This window comes from Chrysochloris asiatica, unplaced genomic scaffold (genome assembly GCF_000296735.1).
Source record: "Chrysochloris asiatica unplaced genomic scaffold, ChrAsi1.0 scaffold00340, whole genome shotgun sequence".
In the NCBI taxonomy this organism is placed as follows: domain Eukaryota; kingdom Metazoa; phylum Chordata; class Mammalia; order Afrosoricida; family Chrysochloridae; genus Chrysochloris; species Chrysochloris asiatica.
In genome coordinates, this window is record NW_006408858.1 from 1,704,369 (window position 1) to 1,727,853 (window position 23,485).

General features: G+C 44.4%; 1 protein-coding gene across 2 annotated transcripts in view; it reads right to left on the reverse strand.

Annotated features, from left to right (window-relative positions):
- The window catches only part of DGCR8 (DGCR8 microprocessor complex subunit), a 36,031-nt gene that overhangs the window by 8,293 nt on the left and 4,253 nt on the right, over positions 1-23,485 (reverse strand). The window contains exons 4-8 of one of the 2 annotated variants that reach the window (XM_006875819.1): positions 23,065-23,347; positions 17,568-17,765; positions 17,211-17,312; positions 16,424-16,522; positions 14,585-14,667 (exon numbers count right to left, since the gene is read on the reverse strand). In XM_006875819.1, the coding sequence (XP_006875881.1) occupies positions 14,585-14,667; positions 16,424-16,522; positions 17,211-17,312; positions 17,568-17,765; positions 23,065-23,347 (765 nt within the window). The remainder of the gene's footprint in view (positions 1-14,584; positions 14,668-16,423; positions 16,523-17,210; positions 17,313-17,567; positions 17,766-23,064; positions 23,348-23,485) is intronic. The other variant, XM_006875820.1, reaches the window with a different exon arrangement.

Below are 23,485 nucleotides of genomic sequence, written 5' to 3' on the forward strand. Positions count from 1 at the left end.
GGTCTATGTACAGTTCCACATGGGCACAAGTAAGTGCTCTGGAATAACCATTCTTTGTAATATCATCCATAATTTGTTATGGTCCACATAACAAAATAAATACCTTTGTGTAATCAAGAAAACCATGGAAAAATATTTGCTGATAATCTCTGATTTTAGCCAAGATCCACTTGATACCAGTAATGATACACCTTGTTCCAGGTCCTCTTCTTAATCCAGCTTGAACCTCTCACCTTTCCCTGTGGATGCTTGGCTACAACTATTTCTAAACTATAGAAATCTAACAAAATGTATGCAGGATCTGTATGCTTAAAACTATTGTTGTTAAATGCCAACGAGTCAATTCTGACTCATAGTGACACCAGGAGCAGCTGGAGGGTTTCAACCACTGACCCTGTGGTTAGCAGTCTAGTACTTATTCCATAGCACCTCACGAGGACGCCGAAATATATCCTAGAGGACCTAAATAAATGGAAAGATATACCATGTTCATGAACTATGAATCAATATTGCTAAGATATCCATTCTCCCCAAATTAATATAATTCAAATAGAAATTCCAACTGATTTTTTTATAAACCTCAAATTTATATTTGTTTTTTTCAAAACCAATGTAGGAGACTAATGTTTATCACGTAGTATTGGTGAAGGAACAGACATCAAGATTAGTGGACCAGAATAGACTGTAGACACAGACTCATAATACATGTTGTCGCTGTTATTAAGTGTCTTCAAATCAGTTTTGACTCAGAGCGACCCTGTGTAGAGTTTCTGAGGAACAGCTGGTGAATCTGAACCACTGACCTCGTGGTTCAACCAACTTTGCAGTCTAGTGCATTATCCCACAGCAGCACTGGTGACAATTTAAGTTAAAAGTATATTTCCCATAGAACCCAGGAATCCCATCCTAGGTTTTGCAAGAAATAAATACCTACTACTTGTGAGGGTTGGAAATGTAAAGGTAGATGCTTTGTAACAAGGAGGGGAGTGATTAACTTTTCAGTCTAGGAGCGGAGGTCCCTGGGACAATCAAGGGAAAAGAACAGAGAGTGGGACCCTACCCAGAGAAGCAGTGATGTCTGAGATGGAGGCAGAGACAATGACATGGAGAGATGGAGGAGCTGGGGACTTTAGACACAGAGAGGGAGAGGAGCTGTGTGCTGATGACCGGGGGCAGGCTGGTTGATGATGCATGGAGGGGATTGCAACCATGGCAATGAAACAATATATGATAGGATGAATGTAAAACTTATGTTCTCCCATGTAAACTATCACATAATTCACAATGAAACATTTAAAAAAAAAACAAAAAAAACCCTATGTTCACAGAGATACAGGAACAGATTTGTAGTTGTCTTACTCAGAACTGGAAACATTGCAAATGTTTCTCAATTGAGAATAGAGAATACATTATGATACAACCTCACAGTTAAACATGACATAGCATTAAAGAGAACCTGGTGAGTAAAGCAGCATGGGTAGACCACACATGCATTTTCCCTAAATGTGGGTCTGACAGTCTAGAAATGACAAAAACTATGGAAGCAATTCAGTGCTTGCCAGGAGTTACAGGCGGCTAGAAAGGTTTGACTCTCAGACGGGGAACATGAGAAAATCTGGAGTATCAGTGATGGAACCTGTCCTGCATCTTGATTGTGGTGCTGATTAAACGACTGGGTTATTTGTCAAAACTCACAGCCCCATTCACCAAAAACAGTCCATTTAACTCTGTAAATGAAAATGAAATAGTGTGCCAATTTATTCACCTTTTTAAAAAAATCAAACAGCAATGCTTTCTTCTAAGCCTCTCCTTCCCCATAGGGCCAGTAGTGGCAAAGGAAATCCTGTTCTATGCAAAGTGGTACCAGCTCTGATGACACTCAGACACACCAGGCCATCTTCCCTAAGGGCCATGCAGCAGCCACTGCCCTTCACAGAGTGGTGTCTCAAAAGTACCACGGTCCCATCCTGCCCCTACCTCTATATCTCTAGATGCCCCTCCCCACTCTCCCACATGTCATCGGGCCCCTTTAGGGGCCCACCATTGCCTGAGTTGAGACCTCCTCACTCCAACATGGTGGTGCCACACATCCATCCATCCAATTCCAAATCCATGCCTACAAATGCCAGTGCACTGTGCTCTGGCTCCACATGGGCACCAGAAGGCAGGAGCCACTGGACAGCAGAAGAGATGCTCTACGAGCAGTGAGCTGCTCAAATACAAGAATCCCCAGGAGAAACTGACAAGCACAAAAACAGCCAGACTATGGCTAAGTTTTCAGAATCAAAATACCCTTCGTCAGTCACGCTTTCAATGTTGCCCAACCACAGGGAAAGCTACATTATCCTCTGAGAGATTTTGAAGCAAGAGGAAAAGCACAGAATGAATGTGTGCGTACACATACACCTTTTTAATAACAAAAAGACCAAGCCAAGTTTTAACTGAGATTTCCAAGCCTGGATGAAAGCTACCCAACTGGGCACCCTGTCCACATGCATGTCTCCAACTAGGGAAACACACCTCTTTCTCAAACTATTTTCCAATGTGGTTTCCAAAAGAGCCCCAGAAACTGAATCTTAGCACTGCCCAGCCAACAACAGCCCAAGCATTTCATCTCGTCTGTGTGTAACTTCCAAAAATTCGGTCTCTGTCATGGTAGCCATCTCTCCATAAGCCTGATACAAAAAAGCTCCCAGCACAAAGCTGAAGTCACAATGAAGTTGTAGGATGAGAAGGCACAGAGGTGGACTAAAGAACAACTGGGAATAAGAACAGCAAGCTGGACCTCATAAAATTCATGGCCTGGATTCCCACCCCCTCCACACACAGAGTAGACAGGGATGGGCAACTTGGACATTGGCTACCCAAAATGGGGGGTGGGGGGCTACAAAGGCAAGAAATGACTGGCTTACAAGCTTTCAAGAGGGAACCTAGACCCAGAGGGCCTGGAGGAAGGTAGAATCTCCAGTGAGTAGTATTCAATCTGACTAGGCGGGGCTGATGCAATGAAATGCAGACAGGTCTCTTGTGATAAATAGTGAATAATTGTTATCAGGACTGACTGTGAGGGTTGGAAATGTAAAGGAGTGACTGACTTTTCAGTCTAGGAGCAGAGGTCCCTAGGACCATCAAGGGAGAAGAGCAGAGAGCGGGACCCTACCCAGAGAAGCAGTGATGCCTGAAATGGAGCCAGAGATGATGATGTGGAGCTATGGAGTGGCTGGAGACTCTAGACCCAGAGAGGGAGAGCGGCTGTGTGCTGAAGACCTGGGGGACACAGGGGAAGGATTGCATGGAGGGGATTGTAACCATGGCAATGAGATGATATACGATAGAATGAATGTAAAACTAATGTTCTCCCATGTATACTATCACATAATTCACAATAAATTATTTAAGAAAACAAAAAAAAATTCATGACCTGGAGCAGAGGCTTGGTGCCACTAAACATGAACCTATTGCCACTGCATGCAAGACACAAGTGGGGTTCCAATGCTGCCTCCACAAGCTGCACCCTACCTTGGGGGTCTCTGGTCCTGGAAGGAAGCGGGCTCTGAAGGGCAGCCAGGACAGAGCAGGCAATCACAAGGGCTCCCTTAGTCCAGCAGGAGCAAAGTCTGCTCGTAAACACATACAGTCTTTCTGGGCTGGAGGACCTATGCTGGGAGAGTGAACCCTGATCAGTTCCTGCTCCCAGAACCTAAGCAACACCAAACACTGACGAACACAGACTAAAGCAAGAGCAAGCAAAGAGATTTTCAGAATGAGTGAGTAATGGGATGAACTGCTTATTCATTCAACAGTCAAGTAAACATGGTTCTAGTATCTCTGAACCCGCCACCCTAAAAGAAGACAGGCATGGTGTTAGCTGGAAGCTACAGACGCCCAATCCTGGTTCCACCTACCCTAGAGAATTTACCAATTACCTCAAAATATCAAAAATGTCTCACACATCAATCTGAATTCAATTGCTGTAAACTTTACCCTGGTAGTATCTACAGGCAAGCTGGATGTGGGTCCTGAAACCTCAGACAAGAATAACAGACCCGGTTCAGATCCCCACTCTGCATCCCAGCTAAGCAAACTCTCAAGAGTCCTTCATCTGCCCAGGCCAGGTCGTCTCCCAGCACCAGAACTCACAGTCATTTGTTATATTGCAACCACTTCCTATCTATGATGGGCAAAACCCACCCAGACCAAAGCACCATCTTCTGCAACAACCCACTCAAGTAGTGAAGCCAAACAGGTCTAGATACTTGGAAGCCTTGCCACCTAATATCTTTCTCACAGTAGGGGTCACTCAGACAAAAAGATGACATAGTGTGATTTTTCCTGGGGGAGCACCTGCTCTGAAATGGAACCCGTTCTTGATGGCATCTGCAATCGGTCTGTGACCTGTTCACAACAAGCAAAGCTACACAAAGCACAAGAAACATTTACAAACTTGTATCCATGGCTGTGGACACTTTACTGTATTTTACAGAAGTATAATCCACAGAGAATCCGACATATTTAGCAAATGCATCCCAAAGCACTTCCAAAATACAAGAATAAGAGCCTCCTAAAATCAGATCTTTCAAAAAAAGAATTCTAGCAAACACTATCAACATCAACTTCCTCAGAACTCTAAAAATTTAACAAAGAATTACAATCTAAGAAGCATTTCCTGATTTTAAACAGGAAAAGTGTGTACCAGGATTGTATCCTTTCACCATACTTATTCAATCTACACTGAGCAAACAATCTGAGAAATTCGATTATATGAAGAAGAACATGTGATCAGGATTGGAAGAAGACATATTAATAATATATGATATGCAGATGATACAACCTTGCTTGCTGGAAGGGAAGAGGACGAATATCAAAGACCACAGCCTTCATTATGGATTGCACCTCAATGTAAAGAAAACAAAAACCCTCACCACTGGACCAATAAGTAGCATCATGGTCAATGGGAAAAAAGGCTGACATTGTCAAACACTTCATTTTGCTTGGATCCACAATCAATGCTCATGAAAGCATCAATAAAGAAATTTAACAACATATTACATAAAGTAAATCTGCTGCAAAAGACCTCTTTAAAGTTCTTAAGAGCAAAGATATCAGTTTGAGGACTAAAGTGTGCCTGACCCAACCTATGGTACTTTCAATAGCCTCATATGCATTGGACAATGCATAAGGAAGACCACAGAGTTGAGTTGAAGTAGTGGAGAATATTGAAAAGTACCATGGACTGCAGGAAAAAAACAAATCGATCATGGAAGAAATACAGTCAATCTTGGTTCATTTGACCAGGATGTGGAACTTTTCTACCTCTAAGGAGCTCTGGTAGTGTAGTGGTTACGAATCAGGCTGCGAACCACAAGGTCAGCAGTTTGAAACTACGAGTCGTTCCACGGGAGAAAGATGAGATTTCTGCTCCTGTAAAGATTTACAGCCTTGGAAACCCTGTACAGGAGGGTCGCTATAAGCTGGAACCGACTCCATGGCACATAACCACCAACCACCACAACTGTGTGAACCACTTCCTTGACATAAACTTCTCTTTACATACACATATATGTTTCACTTCTCTAGAAGCTGATCACTAAGCTAATGGAAGAATGACTTTAGTAGTAACCACACAGAACTTCAAGGAATTAATTCAGCACAGTCAGTAAACAAATAAACAGCCACACAAAAAAAACCCACAATAGACTCATGTGCAGAACAGACTTCAAATGCTCCTATACTCCAGACTTTCTTGAGTCATGCAGGCTGAATGAATCATTGAAACTGCTGCCCTGGGATACTTTTTTAAGACCAAAAATGTTCCCTGAAGTCTTGAAACAAAATAATAGCTTAGCTTGACTGCTGAGAAATGTCTGCTTTAAGCATCCTGACCTTTTAAGAACTACCTATGGGGGATCAAACTGACAACAGCAACTTGAAAGACTAGAAGGGAACTTTCGGTGGCAGAGCTTATGCTAATGAGGAAGGGACAACCCAGAAAAGGAGAGTGAGAATGGCAGCACAACTCAAAGAATGCATCAGTGTTGCTGAGTTGCACATGTGGCAACAGTTGAATTGGCTGGTATATGTTCTGCTGTGTATATTCTCAACAACGAAAAAATAATAAATGAATAAACCCTATTATAAGTGGCACCAAGTCAATTCTGACTCACAAGGACCCTGTACAGGGCTTCCAAAGCTGTATATCTTTGCAGGAGCAAAAAACCTCATCTTTCTCCTGCAGAGCAGCTGGTGGGCTCAAATCAATAAACTTCATAGTTCAGTGCTTATCCTACAGTGCCACTACACTCCCAAACCCTTATTATTAGGTTCCATTGAGGCACTTCCTACTCACAGCAAACCTATACACAACAGAATGAAACACTGCCAGTCCTGTGCCAACCTCACAACTATTGCTATGCCTAAGGCCAATGCTGCTTCCACTGCACCAGTCCATCTCGTTGGGGGTCTTTCTTTTTTCTTGACATTCTATTTTACAAGCATGATGTCCTTCTCTAAGGACGGGTCCCTCCCAATAACATGTCCCAAGTATAAGGCAAAGTCTCACCATCCTGGATTTTAAAGAGCATTCTGGCTATATTTCTTCCAACACAAACCTATTTGTTCTTCTGAATTTCTTGATTTTAAACCATTCAGTATCCCTTTGTTCTTTTCGCACAACTGCCTCTTGGTCTGAGTGCAGGTTCTTCATGAACAAAATTAAATGTTCTGGAATACCCGTTCTTCACAATGTTATCCTTAGATTGTTATAATTCACATGATCAAAAGCCTTTGCATAGTCAATAAAGCAAGGTAAACATCTTCCGAGTAGTCTCTGCTTTCAATGCAAGATCCATCTGACATCCCCAATGATATCTCTAGTTCCATGTCCTCTTTGAAATCTGGCTTGAATTTCAGCTAGTTCTGTTGACATACTGTTGCAGCCGTTTTAAAAATTATCTTCAAAAAAATTTTACTTACATGAGATAGTAATGATTTCCATGCTCGGTTGGGTCACCTCTCTTTTTGGAATGAGGACAAATACGGACCTCTTCAAATTGATTGACCAGGTATCTGTCTTTCTTTGCATCGCTGAATGATTATCTCCAATTCTGCTTCCGTTTGTTGAATTATTTCAATTTGTTGTTGTTGTTGTTAAGTACTGTGGAGTCGACTCCGACTCATAGCGACCCTGTACAGGGTTTCCGAGGCTGTAAATTTTTACAGGAGCAGAAAGCCTCATCTTTCTCCCACTGAACGGCTGGTAGTTTCGAACTGTCGACCTTGAAGTTAGCAGCCCGATTTGTCCTGGAGTCTTGTCTTCCACCAATGAGAAGTACAGTTTGCACTTCTTCCTCCAGTACCAATAGCTTTTAATCATATGGTACCTCTTGAAATTGCTGATCATCAACCATTTCTTTTTGGTAGTGATTGTGTATATCTTCCTTCTTCTTTTGATGTTTTCTGCAGTATTCAATATTTTGCCCATAGAATCCTTCAATATCACAAGTTGAGGCTTGCATTTTTCTTCAGCTCTTTCAGCTTTTGTTCTTTCCTTTCGGTTTTTCTAACTCCAGATCTTTGCCTATTTCATTTTAATACTTTACTTGTACCTGTCCTTTGAAATTTTCTATTCAGCTTTTTGACTTCCTCATTTTCTTCCATTCTCTTTAGAATATCTACCTATACTGGAGAGCAAATCTCAGTGTCTCTTTTGACACCCAGTTTGGTCTTTTCTTTCTTTCCTCTCTTTTTTGCTTTTTTCCTACATGATGCTCTTGATGTCATCCAACTCCTCCAGTCTTCGATCATTAGTGTCCAATGCATCATATCTGTTCTTGAGATGGTCTCCAAATTCCAGTGGAATACACTCAAGGTCATATTTTGGCTTTACTCCATTCACATAATCATGATCAACTCTTACTTTATTTTGAAAGCCTTCTAAACTGAGGGACACATCTTCCAGCACTATATCTGACAATGTTCTGGTGCTATTTATACTGGTTTCATCCTCCAGCACCACATCTGACAATGCTCTGCTGCTATTCATAAGGTTTTTTTAGTGGATAAACATTCAGAAGAGTCCGCCTCACCTTCTTCCTAGTCTGTTTTAGTCTAGAAGCTCCACTGAAACCTGTTCACCATGGGTGACTCTGCTGGTATTTAAAATACCTATGGTACAACTCCCAGCATCACAGCAACATGCAAGCCACCACAGTATGACAAACTGAAAGATGAGTGGTGGAAATAAGCCCTAGCCAGAGGGCAATCTGATTTCCAGAGTTGCCACATTATATGGCAATGTTCAGTTTTCTACAAAAATAAGACACTCAAAGAAATGGAAAAGGCACAGATTATTCATTCACTAGGAAAAGAAGTCAATAGAAGATGTTTCTGAGAAAGTTGGACCTAACTAAACGAAGACATTAAATCAGTTATGATACAATCAGAGAACTAAAAGAAACTACATCTAAAGAATTAAATGGTGAAGGCACTAATTCTGGAAATACACGGACTACAAAATATTTTTAAAACCACACAAACAAAAGTAGATAAAATAGATGAGTGGGACATACTAAAAATTAAAAACTTATGTGCATCAAAAGACTTCACCAGAAGAGTAAAAAGGGAACCCACAAAATGGGAAAAAATCTTTTGCAATGACACATCAGACAAGGGACTCATTTCTGAAATATACAGGAAACTACAACACCTCTACAAGAAAAGGACAACCCAATTAAAAAGTGGGCACAGGACAGGAACAGACATTTCACTAAGGAAGAGATCTGGGCAGCCAATAAACATATGAAGAAATGTTCACGATCACTAACCATTAGAGAGATGCAAATCAAAACAACAATGAGGGGGATGGGGGGACTACAAAGGCAAGAAGTGACTGGCTTACAAGCTTTCAAGGGGGAACCTAGTGCTAGGGAGCATGGAGGAAGGCAGAATTTCCAGTGGGTACTATTCAATCTGTCTGGGCGGAGCGGATGAAAGGAAATACAGATGGATAACTCATGATATTGTAGTGAATAATGCTTATCAGGACGGATTATGAGGGTTGGAAATGCAAAGGTAGACGTTTTGGAACAAGGAAGGGAGTGATTAATTCTACAGGCTAGGAGCAGAGGTCTCTGGGATCATCAACGGAGAAGAGTCGAGAGCGGAACCCTACCCAGAGAAACAGAGATGCCTGAGATGGAGACAGAGAAGATGACATGGAGTAATGAAGCGGCTGGGGATTTTGGATCCAGAGAGGGAAAGGGACTGTGGACTGAAAACGGGAGGGGGTGGGGGGAGTATAGGGGGCGGGCTTCTAGGATATACCCTTTGGTTGGTTGATGATGCATGGAGGGGATTGGAATCATGGCTATGAGATGATATGCGATGGAATGAATGTAAAACTAAAGTTCTCTCATGTAAATTACCATATAATTCACAATAAAACATTAAAAACAACAACAACAACAACGAGATATCATCTCACACCAACAATAACAGCAAAGATCAAAAATGTAGAGGACAATAGATGCTGGCGGGGATGTGGAGAGACTGGGACACTCCTGCACTGCTGGTGGGACTGCAAAATGGTCCAACCTCTCTGGAAAGCAATATGGAGTTTCTTCAGAAGGTTGAAAACAGGAATACCTTATGACACAGCAATTCCTCTACTTGGTATTTACCCACAAGAAATACGAGCCATAACACGAGTAGATATATGTACACCAATGTTCATAGCAGAACTATTTACAATAGCAAAAAGATGAAGATGGTCAAAGTGCCCATCAACTGAAGAATGGATAAACAAATTGTGGTACATACACACAATGGAATATTATGCTACCTTGAAGAATAACAAGGAAGCGGCAAGCCACCGCATAAAATGAATGAACCTTGGGGACATTATGCTGAGTGAAATTAGTCAGTCACAAAAAGAGAAATACTGCATAGGACCACTACTGTAAAAAACTAAGAAAAAAAACCCATACTAAAGGGGGGTGGGGGGAATTCTTTGTTGATAGCTGGTAAGTTGGGGGTGGGTGAGGAGAGGGAAAGGAAGGTGGAGCACAGGGCAGGGATTAGACAGAGGAAAGTATGGGTGCTGGGGAGGGGGGCAATAAACAAGAAGGGAGAATGGAAGAACAAAGCAGATAGGAGAACAATTAGGCATGTTTGAATGGGCTAAGTGGGACAGAGGTAAAGAATGATATATATACAACCTTGGAACTACAGGGCTCTGGGATACAGAGATTGAGACATGGTTGGTTGGAATGGGGAAAAGGGGGGAATAACGTTAAGATGATTGGCTGTCTTTTGAATCTTGGTTTTTCCTTGTATTATAATATAAAATAGACACTGGAGGGGGAGAGAAAGGAATAATCAGAAACAACACCATAGAAAGCTTGTAAGTCCGTCTTCTGCCTATAACTGATTGGAATACCTAAAATGGGGCTACAACATGCCCAGTGAAGGAGGCTTCCTGTGGAGCCTCTGCAATACACAAGACTATAGGTAGAAGCCTGAACCATATCCAGAGCTCCAGAGATGGGAAATTTCCACTTGAAAAGACAAGCAGACCAGCCTGGAACGGCTAGAAGAATAGAAGATACTTCTTGAAAGAAAGACCTGCAGGAAAAATACAAAACAATAGAGGCAGATGGACTTTTACTACAAGAACAAACAAGTTGCTTGCCCAGGAATCATCAAGGCAAGTGGTCGGGTCCCCTCAGTGCAAACCCCCTTCCAAGACTAAGACTCAATGGGAATACACGCTCTGATTGGTGACCACGCTCGTCACAAATAAGGGGAACTGAGGGAAAAACAACAATGAAGTGGCGAGCTAAGCCCTACAATGTGGAGAGTGAAGCGTTCGGCTGATAAAAAGAGAGGGCATATGCACAAGAACACCCACACTTGCAGACAATACCCACTTGACCTGGCTTCAATGACCGGATGATCAGAGCTCAACCAGAAGATGAAAGAAGAGGAAAAAAAGAGTAATCTAATGCAATTTGATGAACTTCACCTACACCTATGGAAGCAGTAGCTCAAACGAAGGAACAAATTCTTTCAACAAGAATCATTCCCACCCCCTCCACACACAGAGTAGACAGGGATGGGCAACTAGGACACTGGCAACGCAAAATGAGGGGGGAGGGGCCTACAAAAGCAAGAAGTGACTGGCTTACAAGCTTTCAAGAGGGAATCTAGAGCCAGAGGGACTCGAGGAAGGCAGAATCTCCAGTGAGTAGTATTCGATCTGCCTAGGCGGAGCTGATGAAATGAAATACAGATGGGTCTCTTGTGCTACAATAGTGAATAATTGTTATCAGGACCGATTGTGAAGGTTGGAAATGTAAAGGTAGACATTTTATAGCAAGGAAGGGAGGGAATAACTTTTCAGCCTAGGAGCGGAGGTCCCTAGGACCATCAACAGAGAAGAGCCGAGAGCGGGAACCTACCCAGAGAAGCAGTGATGCCCGAGAAGGAGGCAGAGACAATAATGTGGAGCGATGGGACAGCTGGGGACTTTAGATCCAGAGAGGGAGAGCGACTGTGTGTTGAAGACTGGGGGGAGGGAGAGATAGTGTAGGGGGCAGGCTTGCAGGGCATACCCTTTGATCGGCTGATGATGCATGGAGGGGATTGTAACCATGGCAATGATACAATGTACGATAGAATGAATGTAAAACTAATGTTCTCCCATGTAAACAATCATATAATTCACAATAAAACACTTAAAAAAAAGAATTAAATGGAAGAGAACAATGTCACACCAAATAGAGAATACCAAGAATACCAAGAGATAAAAATTATTCACCAGAGAGGTTCAATAAGAAGAAGAATTGGGTGAAACTTAATTGGTCAACTGAGACTACCCAATCTGAGTAATAGAAAGAAAAGGAATGAAGAAAAAAGAACAGTGCCTCAGAGGCCTTTGGGACACCATTAAGCTTACCAGCTTATTATGTATAGTGAGTCCAGAAAAAGAGAAGAAAAATGAAAGTATAAGGAGGGAAAAAAAAAAAAAAAGGATTGTCTGGAGACATAATGGCCAAAAACTCTGGAAATTTGATAAGTACCATTTATCTACACATACAAAAAGCTAAACAAACTCTAAATGGAATAAACGTAGAAATTCACAGAGACATATACTGTTAAAGACTCAAGAAAAAAGAAAATCTTGAAAGTAGCCAAAAGAAGAAACTCATCACCTACAAGGAGTCCTCAATAAGAACTGTTGACTTCTCATCAAAAACTAGAAGTAGGCAGATGGTGGAATGAAACTTAGAGTAAATCAAAAAGTATTGGTACAAATCAAAACAACAATGAGATATCATTTCACACCAGCAATTAACAGCAAAGATCAAAAAAGTATAGAGGACAATAAATGCCGGTGAGGACGTGGAGAGGCTGGGCACTCCTGCATTACTGGTGGGAATGCAAAATGGTCCAACCTCTCTGGAAAGCAATACGGTGCTTCTGCAAAAGGTTGGAAATAGAAATACCTTATGATCCAGCAATTCCTCTACTTGGTATTTACCCACAAGAAATACGAGCCATAACATAAGTAGATATATACTTGTTCATAGCAGCACTATTTACAGTAGCAAAAAGATGGAGACAGCATAAGTGCCCATCAACTGAAGAATGGATAAACAAACTATGGTACATACACACAATGGAGTATTATGCTACCTTGAAGAACAAGGAAGTTGTAAGCCACCACGTAACATGGATGAACCTTGAGGACATTATGTTGAGTGAAATTAGTCACAAAAGGAGAAATACTGCATAGGACCACTACTGTAAAAGACTAAGAGAAAGAACCCATACTAAAAGCGAGGGGGATTCTTTGCTGGTTACTGGGGTATTGGGGTGGGGTGATGGGAGAGAGGGGAAGGTGGAGCAGAGGGGCAATGCACAAGAAGGGGGAGGGAAATGGAAGAACAAGGCGGATGGGAAAACAATTAGGCAGGTTTACATGGGCTAAGTGGGACAGAGGTAAAGAATGATGCATGCACAAACTTGGAACAGGACTCTGGGATACAGGGATTGAGACATAGTTGGAATGGGCAAAAGGGGGGAAATAATGTTAAGATGCTTGGCTGTTTTTGGATCTTGGTTTCCCCCTGGCATACCATTATAAAAGAGACACCTGAGGGGGAGAGAAGGAATAGCCAGAAATATCACCATAGAAAGCTTTTACGTCTGTCTTGAATCTATGAGCTAAGTCCTATCACGTTCAATAGATTCCTATGAACCCGGGTGGAGACCTGGTTGGCCAGCAGTATGGCAAGACGTGGGGACTCCTGGGCCCAGAGTTAATGACATAGCCACATAGGACTAGAGTGGAGAGTGAAGCATCCAGCTGATAAGAAGTGAGGGGGTATGCACAAGGACACCCACACTTGCAGATAATACCCACTTGACCTGACTTCAATGACTGATCAGAACTCAACTAGAAGAAAGAACACGAAAAAGAGTAATCTGATACAATTTGATGAACTTGACCTCCTTGATCTATGGATGCAGTAGCTCAAAAGAGAGAACAAATCTTTACAACGAGGATCATTCCCACCCCCTCAGTATACAGGGTAGACAAGGATGGGCAATTTGGAAGTTGGATACACAAAATGGGGGGGTGGGGAGGGCTACAAAGGCAAGAAGTGACTGGCTTACAATTTTTCAAGAGGGAGCCTATATCCAGAGGGTGTGGAGGAAAGTAGAACCTCCACTGAGTAGCATCCAATCTGGCTAGGTGGGTCTGATAAAAGGAGATGGGGATAGGCCTCTTGTGGTACAATAGTGAATAACTGTTATCAGGACTGACTGTGAGGGTTGGAAATGTAAAGGTAAACGTTTTGTAGCAAAAGGAGGTCCCTGGGACCATCAAGGGAGAAAAGCAGAGTGCGGGACTCCACCCAGAGAAACAGTGACACCAGAGATGAAGGCAGAGACGATGACGTGGAGAGATGGAGTGGCTGGGACGCTAGGCCCAGAAAGGGAGAGGGATTATGTGCTGACGACCAAGGGGCAGGCTTGCCAGGGTATGCCCTTTGGTTGTTTGATGATGCGTGGAGGGGATTGTAATCATGGCAATGAAACGATATACGATATGATGAAAGTAAAGCTAATGTTCTCCCTTGTAAACTATCACATAATTCACACTAAAGCATTTAAAAAAAAAAAAGTATTGCTACATTCCAATTCATACATGCATGGGTTTATTCCAAACATGCTTAAACATGCCTCCGTCATCAGTAGATGGCTATACAAACAGTCTCTCAGTCATACATTTGTTTTAGTCTCATTAAGGTACCTTCAAATAAAAGGTGCAATCAAAACAATGGCTTTCAAAGGGACCTTCTGGGACAGTTAAATGTAAGGCAAAGAGGTCAACTCAGAAGATTATGGTGACTGTTTTCTGAGAATTCAGAGGGGTCATCTTGGGAGGTTTTCTGGGTGCTGGGATAATTAAATTCTAAACTACAGGTTAAGGATGTCATGAGCACAGTCGGAACCAATGTGGCAGGGTGGGATGGCACCAGGGCCACAGCTGTGTGAAGAGTAGAACAACAACACTCACCTCAAGTTCTTCACTGTCTTTGGGCTTCTCTTCGGAGGTCTGTTTAACAAAGTCAGGGATGAGGATTTCCAGTGTCGCTCGGGCTATGAAAAGAAAAACCCCCAAGGGTGAGGGGTTGGATAAAACCATCTTCCCAGAGCTTGGAGGGGAAGGCGACACTCCACCAGGTCTCCAGTAAGCTGTGTGCTGGCTACTGTGCAGGGCCAAGATGGTGTTCCCTTCAGGAAAAAGGGGTAGGCCCCAGTTCCAAGAGGGGCCCCAGTCTCCAGAGCAGCAGGGCTTTAGAGAAAGTGTCAAGAGAAAGGCGGGAGAGAAAGCACAGTTGAGGAATGGAGAAAAATGGGCAAGAGGCAGGCAGACTCATAGGCATACTAAGCAGTGTGCTTGCCTCCAGAGACAGGCAAGGGAAAGCAGCTCTGAGTCAATAAGAGGAACCACTTTAGTGGGGAGGCCCTGCTTGGTGAACCAAGATCAAGCAGAAAGGCCTGAGAGCAGGTTGCCAGAAGTGTTGAGGATCAGGAGAGTGGTAGCAGTGAAGGTTGTGGCAGGAAGAAGTGACCAAATCTGACAGACATACTGGAGGAAACACTGCCAGAACAGTACATGGCAATGGCTCTAATACTGCACTCACAGGCACTGACATAAATGGGGCTGTCACCCACTAGTATGGAGGAGTGGGACACTTGTGGGGGAGGGTGCAACAACTGGTAGGCTGAGGGCTCAGTGTACTTTTAAGTGCCAGTAAAACATCTAAACAAAGCTTTCTAAAGATCAGCCACTTAGGGCTGGAGGCAGAGATCTGGAGGTGGAAATGGATTCTAGCACGTAAGAAGAAGGGCAAGGGACACCAGACAGGGACACACCACCCCAGCAATGTCCCTAAGATGCCTGCCCCCACACCAAGATCCAATTCGAAGGTTGTCTACCATATAACTTTGGTAATGCCCAACTTGTTGAGCTGAGGCATTCTGACAAGAACAGCAAGCTTTCCTGGAAATGATCCAGCCAAGGAAACACTATGCAGACAGAATGCCACCCATCCTCCACCAAAGGAAAGCAACCCCCTAGGAAAAACAGTATCTTTACAGACCCCAAGACCTAATGAGGCAGTGATAAAATGGATTCACTGCCTGCCCTGGGATGTGACAGAGCTACTCTGGAAGGCAGCACAGCCATATTAGAAATGTCAATAAGGGCCTAGTGGGGCAGCCCTACCCAGCCTGCCACGTGGGCTCTGATGCTGGGCCAAAAACTGTGTTGGACATAACAGAGAAGAAACAGTACATGGGCAAATAGAACAATGGGTCCTAAACAGAAAAGAAGACTCACAGAAGATAATGTACTACTATGCCCAGTGAGTGGTATAGCCAAAAGTTTGCAGTTAACAGACTTCAGGAAATGTGTTTTATAATGTCACTACTCAGAGAACGTTGACAGTGGGATTCACCTGTTTTTTTGGCTTGTAGCACAGCCTAGGCTTTTTTAAGTCTAAAAGAAAACCTTCCCTAGAATGTGTGCCCAGCACAGCCTCTCTGGTTCTGAGCACATCCTCACCCACATGTAACTGGGATAAGGGCAGGCGACACTGACCCAGATGTCCTTGAAAAGGGAAGGGGGCTTTCACTTTTAATTCTCACATGTGGCTGTATTTCCATGAATCTCTTCCAGTGAGCACGTTTTTTTAAAAAAAAAAAAAAAGATTACATAAATAAAATGGATTTACCCCAGCACAAGCCCTTCTCCCTGCGGCTGCTGCTCAGCCCCTCCCTGACCATAGGCTGTGAGGCCAACCCGGCAATGTATGTGAGTGTCTCTGCCAACACCCAGAAAGTACATTACCAGCTTTATTCTTCGCCAGCTTTTTGCTGCTTGCCGTTCCAGATCCATAAGTCACGCCATCAATGGTCACCGAGGCACCAAAAGGCTCACTTGGGTTCTCTTAAAATTAAAATTAGTTGTTTTAAAAACACACTTGCCCAGACATTGAGAGCATGCCTGTGCAACGCACACACAATCTGCTCACACCAGCAGACAAGAGGCGGTGGGGACTGCACCCGAAAGTCCATTGCTCCAGCTGCTCCAGGACCTGGGAAGACATGGAGGCTGGGCAGAGGTTACAGCCAGGACTTTCACGGGAAATAAGGGACTATGGGGCAGCACCCCAGAAGGGAAGCAGTAGACAGGGACACCAGGAACAGGAGCCAATGTCTTTGAAAGACAAGATTAACTCAGGACTATCAGGGGTTAGGATGCACAAGACAGAACAGGGCAAAGAACAACAAAAACAATCAAAGACCCCTTAGGGTTCAGTTTCCAAGGAGCAGACAGACACTGGTTTTCTTGATGGTGAAATGAAAATGCCTATGAAAAGCATGGTCCTTCATCCACCTTAGATACATGGCAAAGATCCCATCACACAGTAGGGTAGGGGGAACCCTTCCTCTGTAAAAAGCTAAGACAACAGGGCCAAGAGGGAAGGAATGGGAGATGCCATGAAGGCACACCTCTGTGAATTGAGCCACCCTGTTGCATCATGCTTCTCCCTGTCTTCCTTTTTCACTCTTACCCCATTCAAGTGGGATCTGCCTCCCAGCCAAAAGCAAAATGGGAAAAAGTCCAAACTTACCACATTCAAAGAAATTGTACACAGGGCGGACCTTGAGGACACGCTGCATATACTCGTGCAGGATGCAGACCTCGGATTTCCCGTTTGGGTTAATGACAAACTCTGGGATAAGAAGCAACATCTCAGCAACAGCCTGAAGAGCTGCACAGCCAGCCCACAGAGACCTGGCACCACAAACCTTACACAGCCATTAAATGAGAGTGCTGCCACCATGAACGTGACAGATCTCTGCATTCATAGGATACACAAAAGCTTTGAATGAAATGTAAGTCACTCACAAAATACTCTAAAAGCATCAAACTAAAAATAACACCATTGTCAGGCAACTAAGGTTAAAACTCACAAGTCATTACTCACCTTTCTTGGTGGGAGCATCTTGTACAGATAAAGTGATGAGCTTCTGATTGGCCGGCAGGATGGGTCTCTCAGACTCTGCTTGTTTCCGCTTCATTTCTCGGTTGAACTGCCGCCGCTCTGCCCAAGTCTTAAATTTTTTCACAGTAACTTGCTCAAAGTCAAAACGCTTTTCCAGGTAGTTCCGAAACTCCTCAAGATCTGTCCAGGATTCACCAGGGAACCACATGAGTAACCTTCTATGTGGGAGTGAGGTCTCCTGTGCCCTGTCACCAGGGCAGCTAAGGGGCTGCGGGTCAAGCAGGTCTGAGCCACATGACACCCACTTTCCTGCCTGTCCTTTCCAAATAGCAGAGAGAGAAAAGGATGATTCCTTTCACTCAGTGACCTCAAGTTGTTCAGGTAAATCCCTGAAAATACCAATTTCTGAAGTATCCTTTTAATTAATTGGGGGAAGAATATAAAAAGGAAAAAGAAAAAGTCAAAACAAACCAAAAATCAGAAGTCAGGGTCTTTTTCCCACCCATAGCAGCTGAGGTAGGAATGTGTGTCCAAGTGTGCCCACACAGACAGCCTTCTGTGAACCAGCCCTCCTCCTGCTGATGATCGTGCACTTCTCTGACCACCTCACTCTCTCCCCTCCAGCCACCCTGACCACAGTTGCACTAGTTCCCTGCCTCATGGTCTCTAAACTTTCTCACCTTTACCCACAAGGCCCCTGGCTGGCTCTCACACCTGCCAACCTTCTAGTCCCAAGCTTTTCCATAGAGGCAAAGTGTCAAGGAGCCACAGTGGCAGCCAACACACAAACCCATGGCCATTTCTAGCTGGCATTTTCTTGCAGCTCCCCACTCTCCTGCCCTTTGACCTCTCTAGGACCCCACACACGGTGACTTTCATGTCAACTCTTTCCTGGTATCTTTACTGGTGTTCTTGCCCCTTCCCCCATCATAACCCCTCAGAAGCAAAACCCTCCCCTTACTTATCACAGTGCTTGACTCGTGTCTTTTCTAGGGCTCCTCACCCTCGGCTCCACCTCCCACAGGGACACACCCATACAACAAGACACCTACTGTGTGAGACTCAGCCCCTCCTCTCAAACCCAGCTGGCTCCCTAGATCTTGGATTGAAGTGGTGCCGATCAAGAGCTCTTCAGCACAACGACAGACCTGTCTAAGAGCACTGGTGGCACAGTGAGCTCAGCGTTGGACTGTTAACCGAAAGGTGGGCAACTCAAACCTAACAGCCACTCCATGGGAGAAAGATAAGACAGTCTGCTCCGGTACAGACTCACAGGTCAGAAACTCTATGGAGCAGCTCCACTCTGTCCTATAAGGTCATTTATGAGACTAGATGGCAGTGGGTTTTGTTTTTTTACTGACCCAAAAGTAGGCTTTCTACAGGCCTGGACACCCCACCTTCCTGGGGCAAAGTGCCACTCACTCTTTCCAAAGCAAATTGCCCAGGCCAAAGGCTCAGTGTCCTTTGGCTTCTTGAGAAGTGATAAACAACAAAGGCAATGAACTTTCCTATGTAAGTTCTTCCTCCTACATACACAGTTGTGGAGTAAAGATGGAAAAACCATCTTTACTTTCTCAAAGAAGCACAGACCCCCACAGTGAAATGCCTGCCCCACCATGGAACAGGACAGCAACATTGGTCCTCTGCCACCTCTCACCCGGCTTGAGTGGGGAGTAACAGCCCCACTTCCATTTGGTATAGAAGTGTAACATGTAACCTGCCCTCTGCATAGGATATGGAGATATTGCCAGATTAAGTCCTTTCTGCAAAGACTTCAAAGTTCTTAAACTGTTTAAAATCTGCCATAAAAGTAAAAAGCAATATTTCACCAAAACATTAGATATTGAAACACAATGCTCTTAGTGTTTTGTATAATTTATAGTGATCTGATTTTTTACTAAGAGCATGCAAAATTAGCAAATTCAGACACTTATGAAAATAAAACTTTCCTTGAATTGATGAAATGAACTGTTGAACTGCTGCTGTCTTTCCAGAATGCTGGTTTACATGCTCCTAATGTGGTGCTGTGGGTTAATGCGCCAGACTGCAAAGCTGCTTGAAATGCAAGGTCGGTGGTTCAAGCTCACCAGCAGCTCCTTGGAAACCCTATACAGGATCGCTATGAGTCAGATTCGACTTGAAGGCACTTGACAACAAGATCTAAGGAGAAGTCCTGGTGTGGCACTGTGGGTTAATGTGCCAGACTGCAAAGCCAACTGAACTGCAAGGTTGTCGGTTCAAGCTCACCAACTGCTCCTCGGAAACCCTATACAGGATCGCTATGGGTCGGAAGCAACAACAAACATCTAAGGAGCTCTGGTAGCATAGTAGTTACATATCAGGCTACGAATCTCAAGGTCAACAGTTCGAAACTACCAGCTGTTCCCACGGAACAAACATGAGGCTTTCTGCTCCAGTAAAGATGTATAGCCTTGGAAACCCTGTACAGGGTCGCTGAGTCGGAACCGACTCCATAGCACATAACAACAACAACATCTAAGGCTAACTTTAAAGCTACAGAGGGAAGCAGGTGGGGCATTGACAGGAAAGTGAGACTATACTTTCTCAGGAAGCACAGACCCCCACGGTGAAATGCCTGCCCCACCATGGGATTGGACAGCAACATTGGTCCTCTGCCACCTCTCACCCGGCTTCAGTGGATTAGACTGGGATTCCCTGCCAGGAAGTGAACAACAGCACAGGAGCACCCAGAAGCCTTAGCCCAGCTTCCATCTTGCTGGCCAGTGTATAATTCCTGATCCCCTAAGGCAAACAGGAACTTTGGGGTTGTTCATATAGAGTCTGAACTCCATTTTAAAGTTTTAGTGGGGTCTGGTGGACTGCTAACTGCAAGGTTGATGGTTCAAACTCAGCAGTCACTCCTCAGAAACCCTATATAGGTTGTTATGAGCCAAAACCTAGTTAATAGCACTTGACAACATGATAAAAAGGAGAAGACCTGGTAACACAGTGGGTTAAGTGTTGGGTTGCTAAAATGGAAGGTGAGTGGTTCAATCCACCAATTGCTCCACAGAGAAATATGTGGCGTGCGCTTCTGTAAATTCTGACATCTTTGGAATTGCCTAGGCATAGAACATGGGCTGTAGGCACAGTGTCATGCTCCAAAACTCAAAGCCACCAAGGAAACACAACCTGGCTTATCCTGTCCAAATTACCCTTGGCAAAATACCATTTTCCTCACACAGGATTCGCTTAGTGGTTCTGAGAGAGGAATTCGCTTAGTGGTTCTGAGAGAGGAATGTCATTTTGTTTGGCTCCACACAAATGCCAGTCCTCCCAGCACTGTCAAAGGACAGCCTTCCTGTGGAGGGATATCAGAGGGAATAGAGGAATACAACCAGGTCAGTCAGGCCATAGCACCTGCGTAAAGGGCCAGCCAACTCTGCAGGGAACCCAGCAAGGCAGAGACCATGCCCTCTGCCCATAAAGGTGGTGGGCCTGGCTCCACCTGTCACCACGTGAACACCAACGTAAAGCCACAAACTCCCATGCCAGCCTGGGCTCTTTCTCTCCTCTCTGGAGGAGAGAAGAATCTGTGCTGAGGGACCAAGAATCCACCATGAGGCCACCTACCAGCAAAACCACACAGCACTGAGACCACAGAGAATACATTTGAGCATCCATTCTACAGTTACCCTGTGGAGACGGGAGAGGCCTGCTCAGAGCTCAGAACTCCCAGAAAGAAAAGACAGATCCTGTCTGCTGTGGAAGTGGCTGAGGGGCTGTGATGGGAGCCAGTCCTCTAAGATCCCCCAAGTGAGGCCAAGCCGAACAGGTATGTGAGAGAGCTCCCGAGCCTAGCCCTGGCCCGTCTGTAGTGTTGTGCAAGATTAGTTTTTAGTATTTTGAGCTCCTTTTAACTTGGCTCTCTTAACTTGACAACCACAAGCTTCTTAACTGAGTCAACACAGCCAGAAATGGCAGGCTTTACATATAAGGAAACTGATAAGACAATCAGAAAAGGGCTTTAAATTAAGTCTACATAATGTCTTCAATGAACTCCTGGTGTGGTGCTGTATGATCAGCACTGTACTGTGAACCACAAGGTTGGTGGTTCAAACCCATCAGCGGCCCCTCAGAAACCCTATGGTGGTAGTGACTATGTGTCATCGTCGGTTCCGACTCACAGTGGCCCTGTATGGGGTTTCCGAGGCTATAAATCTTTACAGGAACAGAGCAGCTGGTAAATTCGAACTGCTGACTTTACAGTTAGCAGCCCAGCCCGTAATCAACTAAGCTACTGTGGCTCTTTAGGAAACCATATACAGGATTGCTATGAGTTGGAACCAAATCAGTGGTATGTAAAACAACAAATGTATTAAAAGAGGAATTTGCACCCATTGTTGTTGTTGTTAGTTGCTACTAAGTCGTTACCAACCAATAGTCACCTTATGCACAGCAGAACAAAACACTGTCCGGTCCTGGGCCAACCTCACTATTGTTGCCACACTTGAGTCCATCGATGCTGCCACTTGGCCAATCCATCTCGTTGGGGGTCTTCCTCTTTTTCTCTGACCCTCCACCTTACCAAACATGATATCCTTCTCCAGTGACTGATCCCTCCTTACAATACGTCCAAATTATGAGAGACAAAGTTTGGACATCCTGGCCTCCAAGGAGCACTCTGGCTGCACTTCTTCCAAAACGGATCTATTGGTTCTTTTGGCAGCCCACATACCCATTACACACCAGTTATGAAACCGGTCAGGTAGCAATACAGCAAGTTACAAACTCACTGGTTTCGAATCCATCGCAACTCGGAATAATCTCACAGGACAAAGCAGAACTGTCCCATAGGGTTTCCAGACTAAGCTTCATGAAAGCAGATTGCCTGATCTTCCTCCTGCAGAGCAGCAGTTGATGGGTTCGAACCACCAAGCACTTCAATCCTGGCACCACCAGGACTCCTTAATATACACACAACAATAGAAATCCTGGCGATAGACAGTTGTCTTTGAGAATGATTCAGCAGGTGAAAGTGATTCCACCAAGAGTGACTTGAGTCTGCCGAAGGGAGAGCTAAGACTTGAAATATCAGAACAAGACCACAAAGCACAAGCAAGACAGAATGAAAAACAACAGCATGCATCCAGAGAGCAGCTGTGGGATTTCAGAAGAGGGGCTATGAATTTCCCAACACTGAGTCCGAAGATTGAAGACACCTACTCTGCACACATCAGGATAAGCAAAAATAACTTCACATGAACACATCTCACTGAACAAAGCAAAACTTCCAAAAAGATCTTCAAAGTGACAAAAGAGAAAAGACCTGTCAGCATGAACAGCAGGCATTCCTGAGGTGGCAGGTCCCAGAGTTTTTCCTAGCTGTCAGAGGGAGCTGGGGTGCTCACACCATTGCTTTTCTCAAACACAACATGGCCTTGGTTAGAGTGAACTCAAGGTGTGGTGGGCAGCAGCTCATGTAGAGATAGGCAGCAATCTCACCTGGAAAACTTACCTACAGATTCGTCTTTGCACACTTCAACTTTGGCCTTCACTTGCCCCAGGGCCCCGGGTGTCGCCTCAGCCCCCAGTGTGTCCTTCTCATCCAAGGGCCCTGAATTGGCGCCCATGGAGTCGAGCTCTTCTGGGGGGATCTCCAGCTCGGTGGATCGACTCAAGGGTTTGACAGGGGATACCTCCCCATTGACTGTAAGGTCACTGCTCTGCTCACGTTCCTCATTGTCCTTCATCTTCTTGTAATGCAGACAGGGGATGCTGCTCAGAGGAGGGTCGTGTTTCTGTGGATGATAAAATCACCACATGGGTTACAAGGAATAGCCCCAAGTGTCTGCAGGTCGGTGCCTTTCCACCATCTCTGCTTAGTTACAATGAGGCCCGTGCAGACATGCAGGCTTCCATTTGAGAATGTACAATAG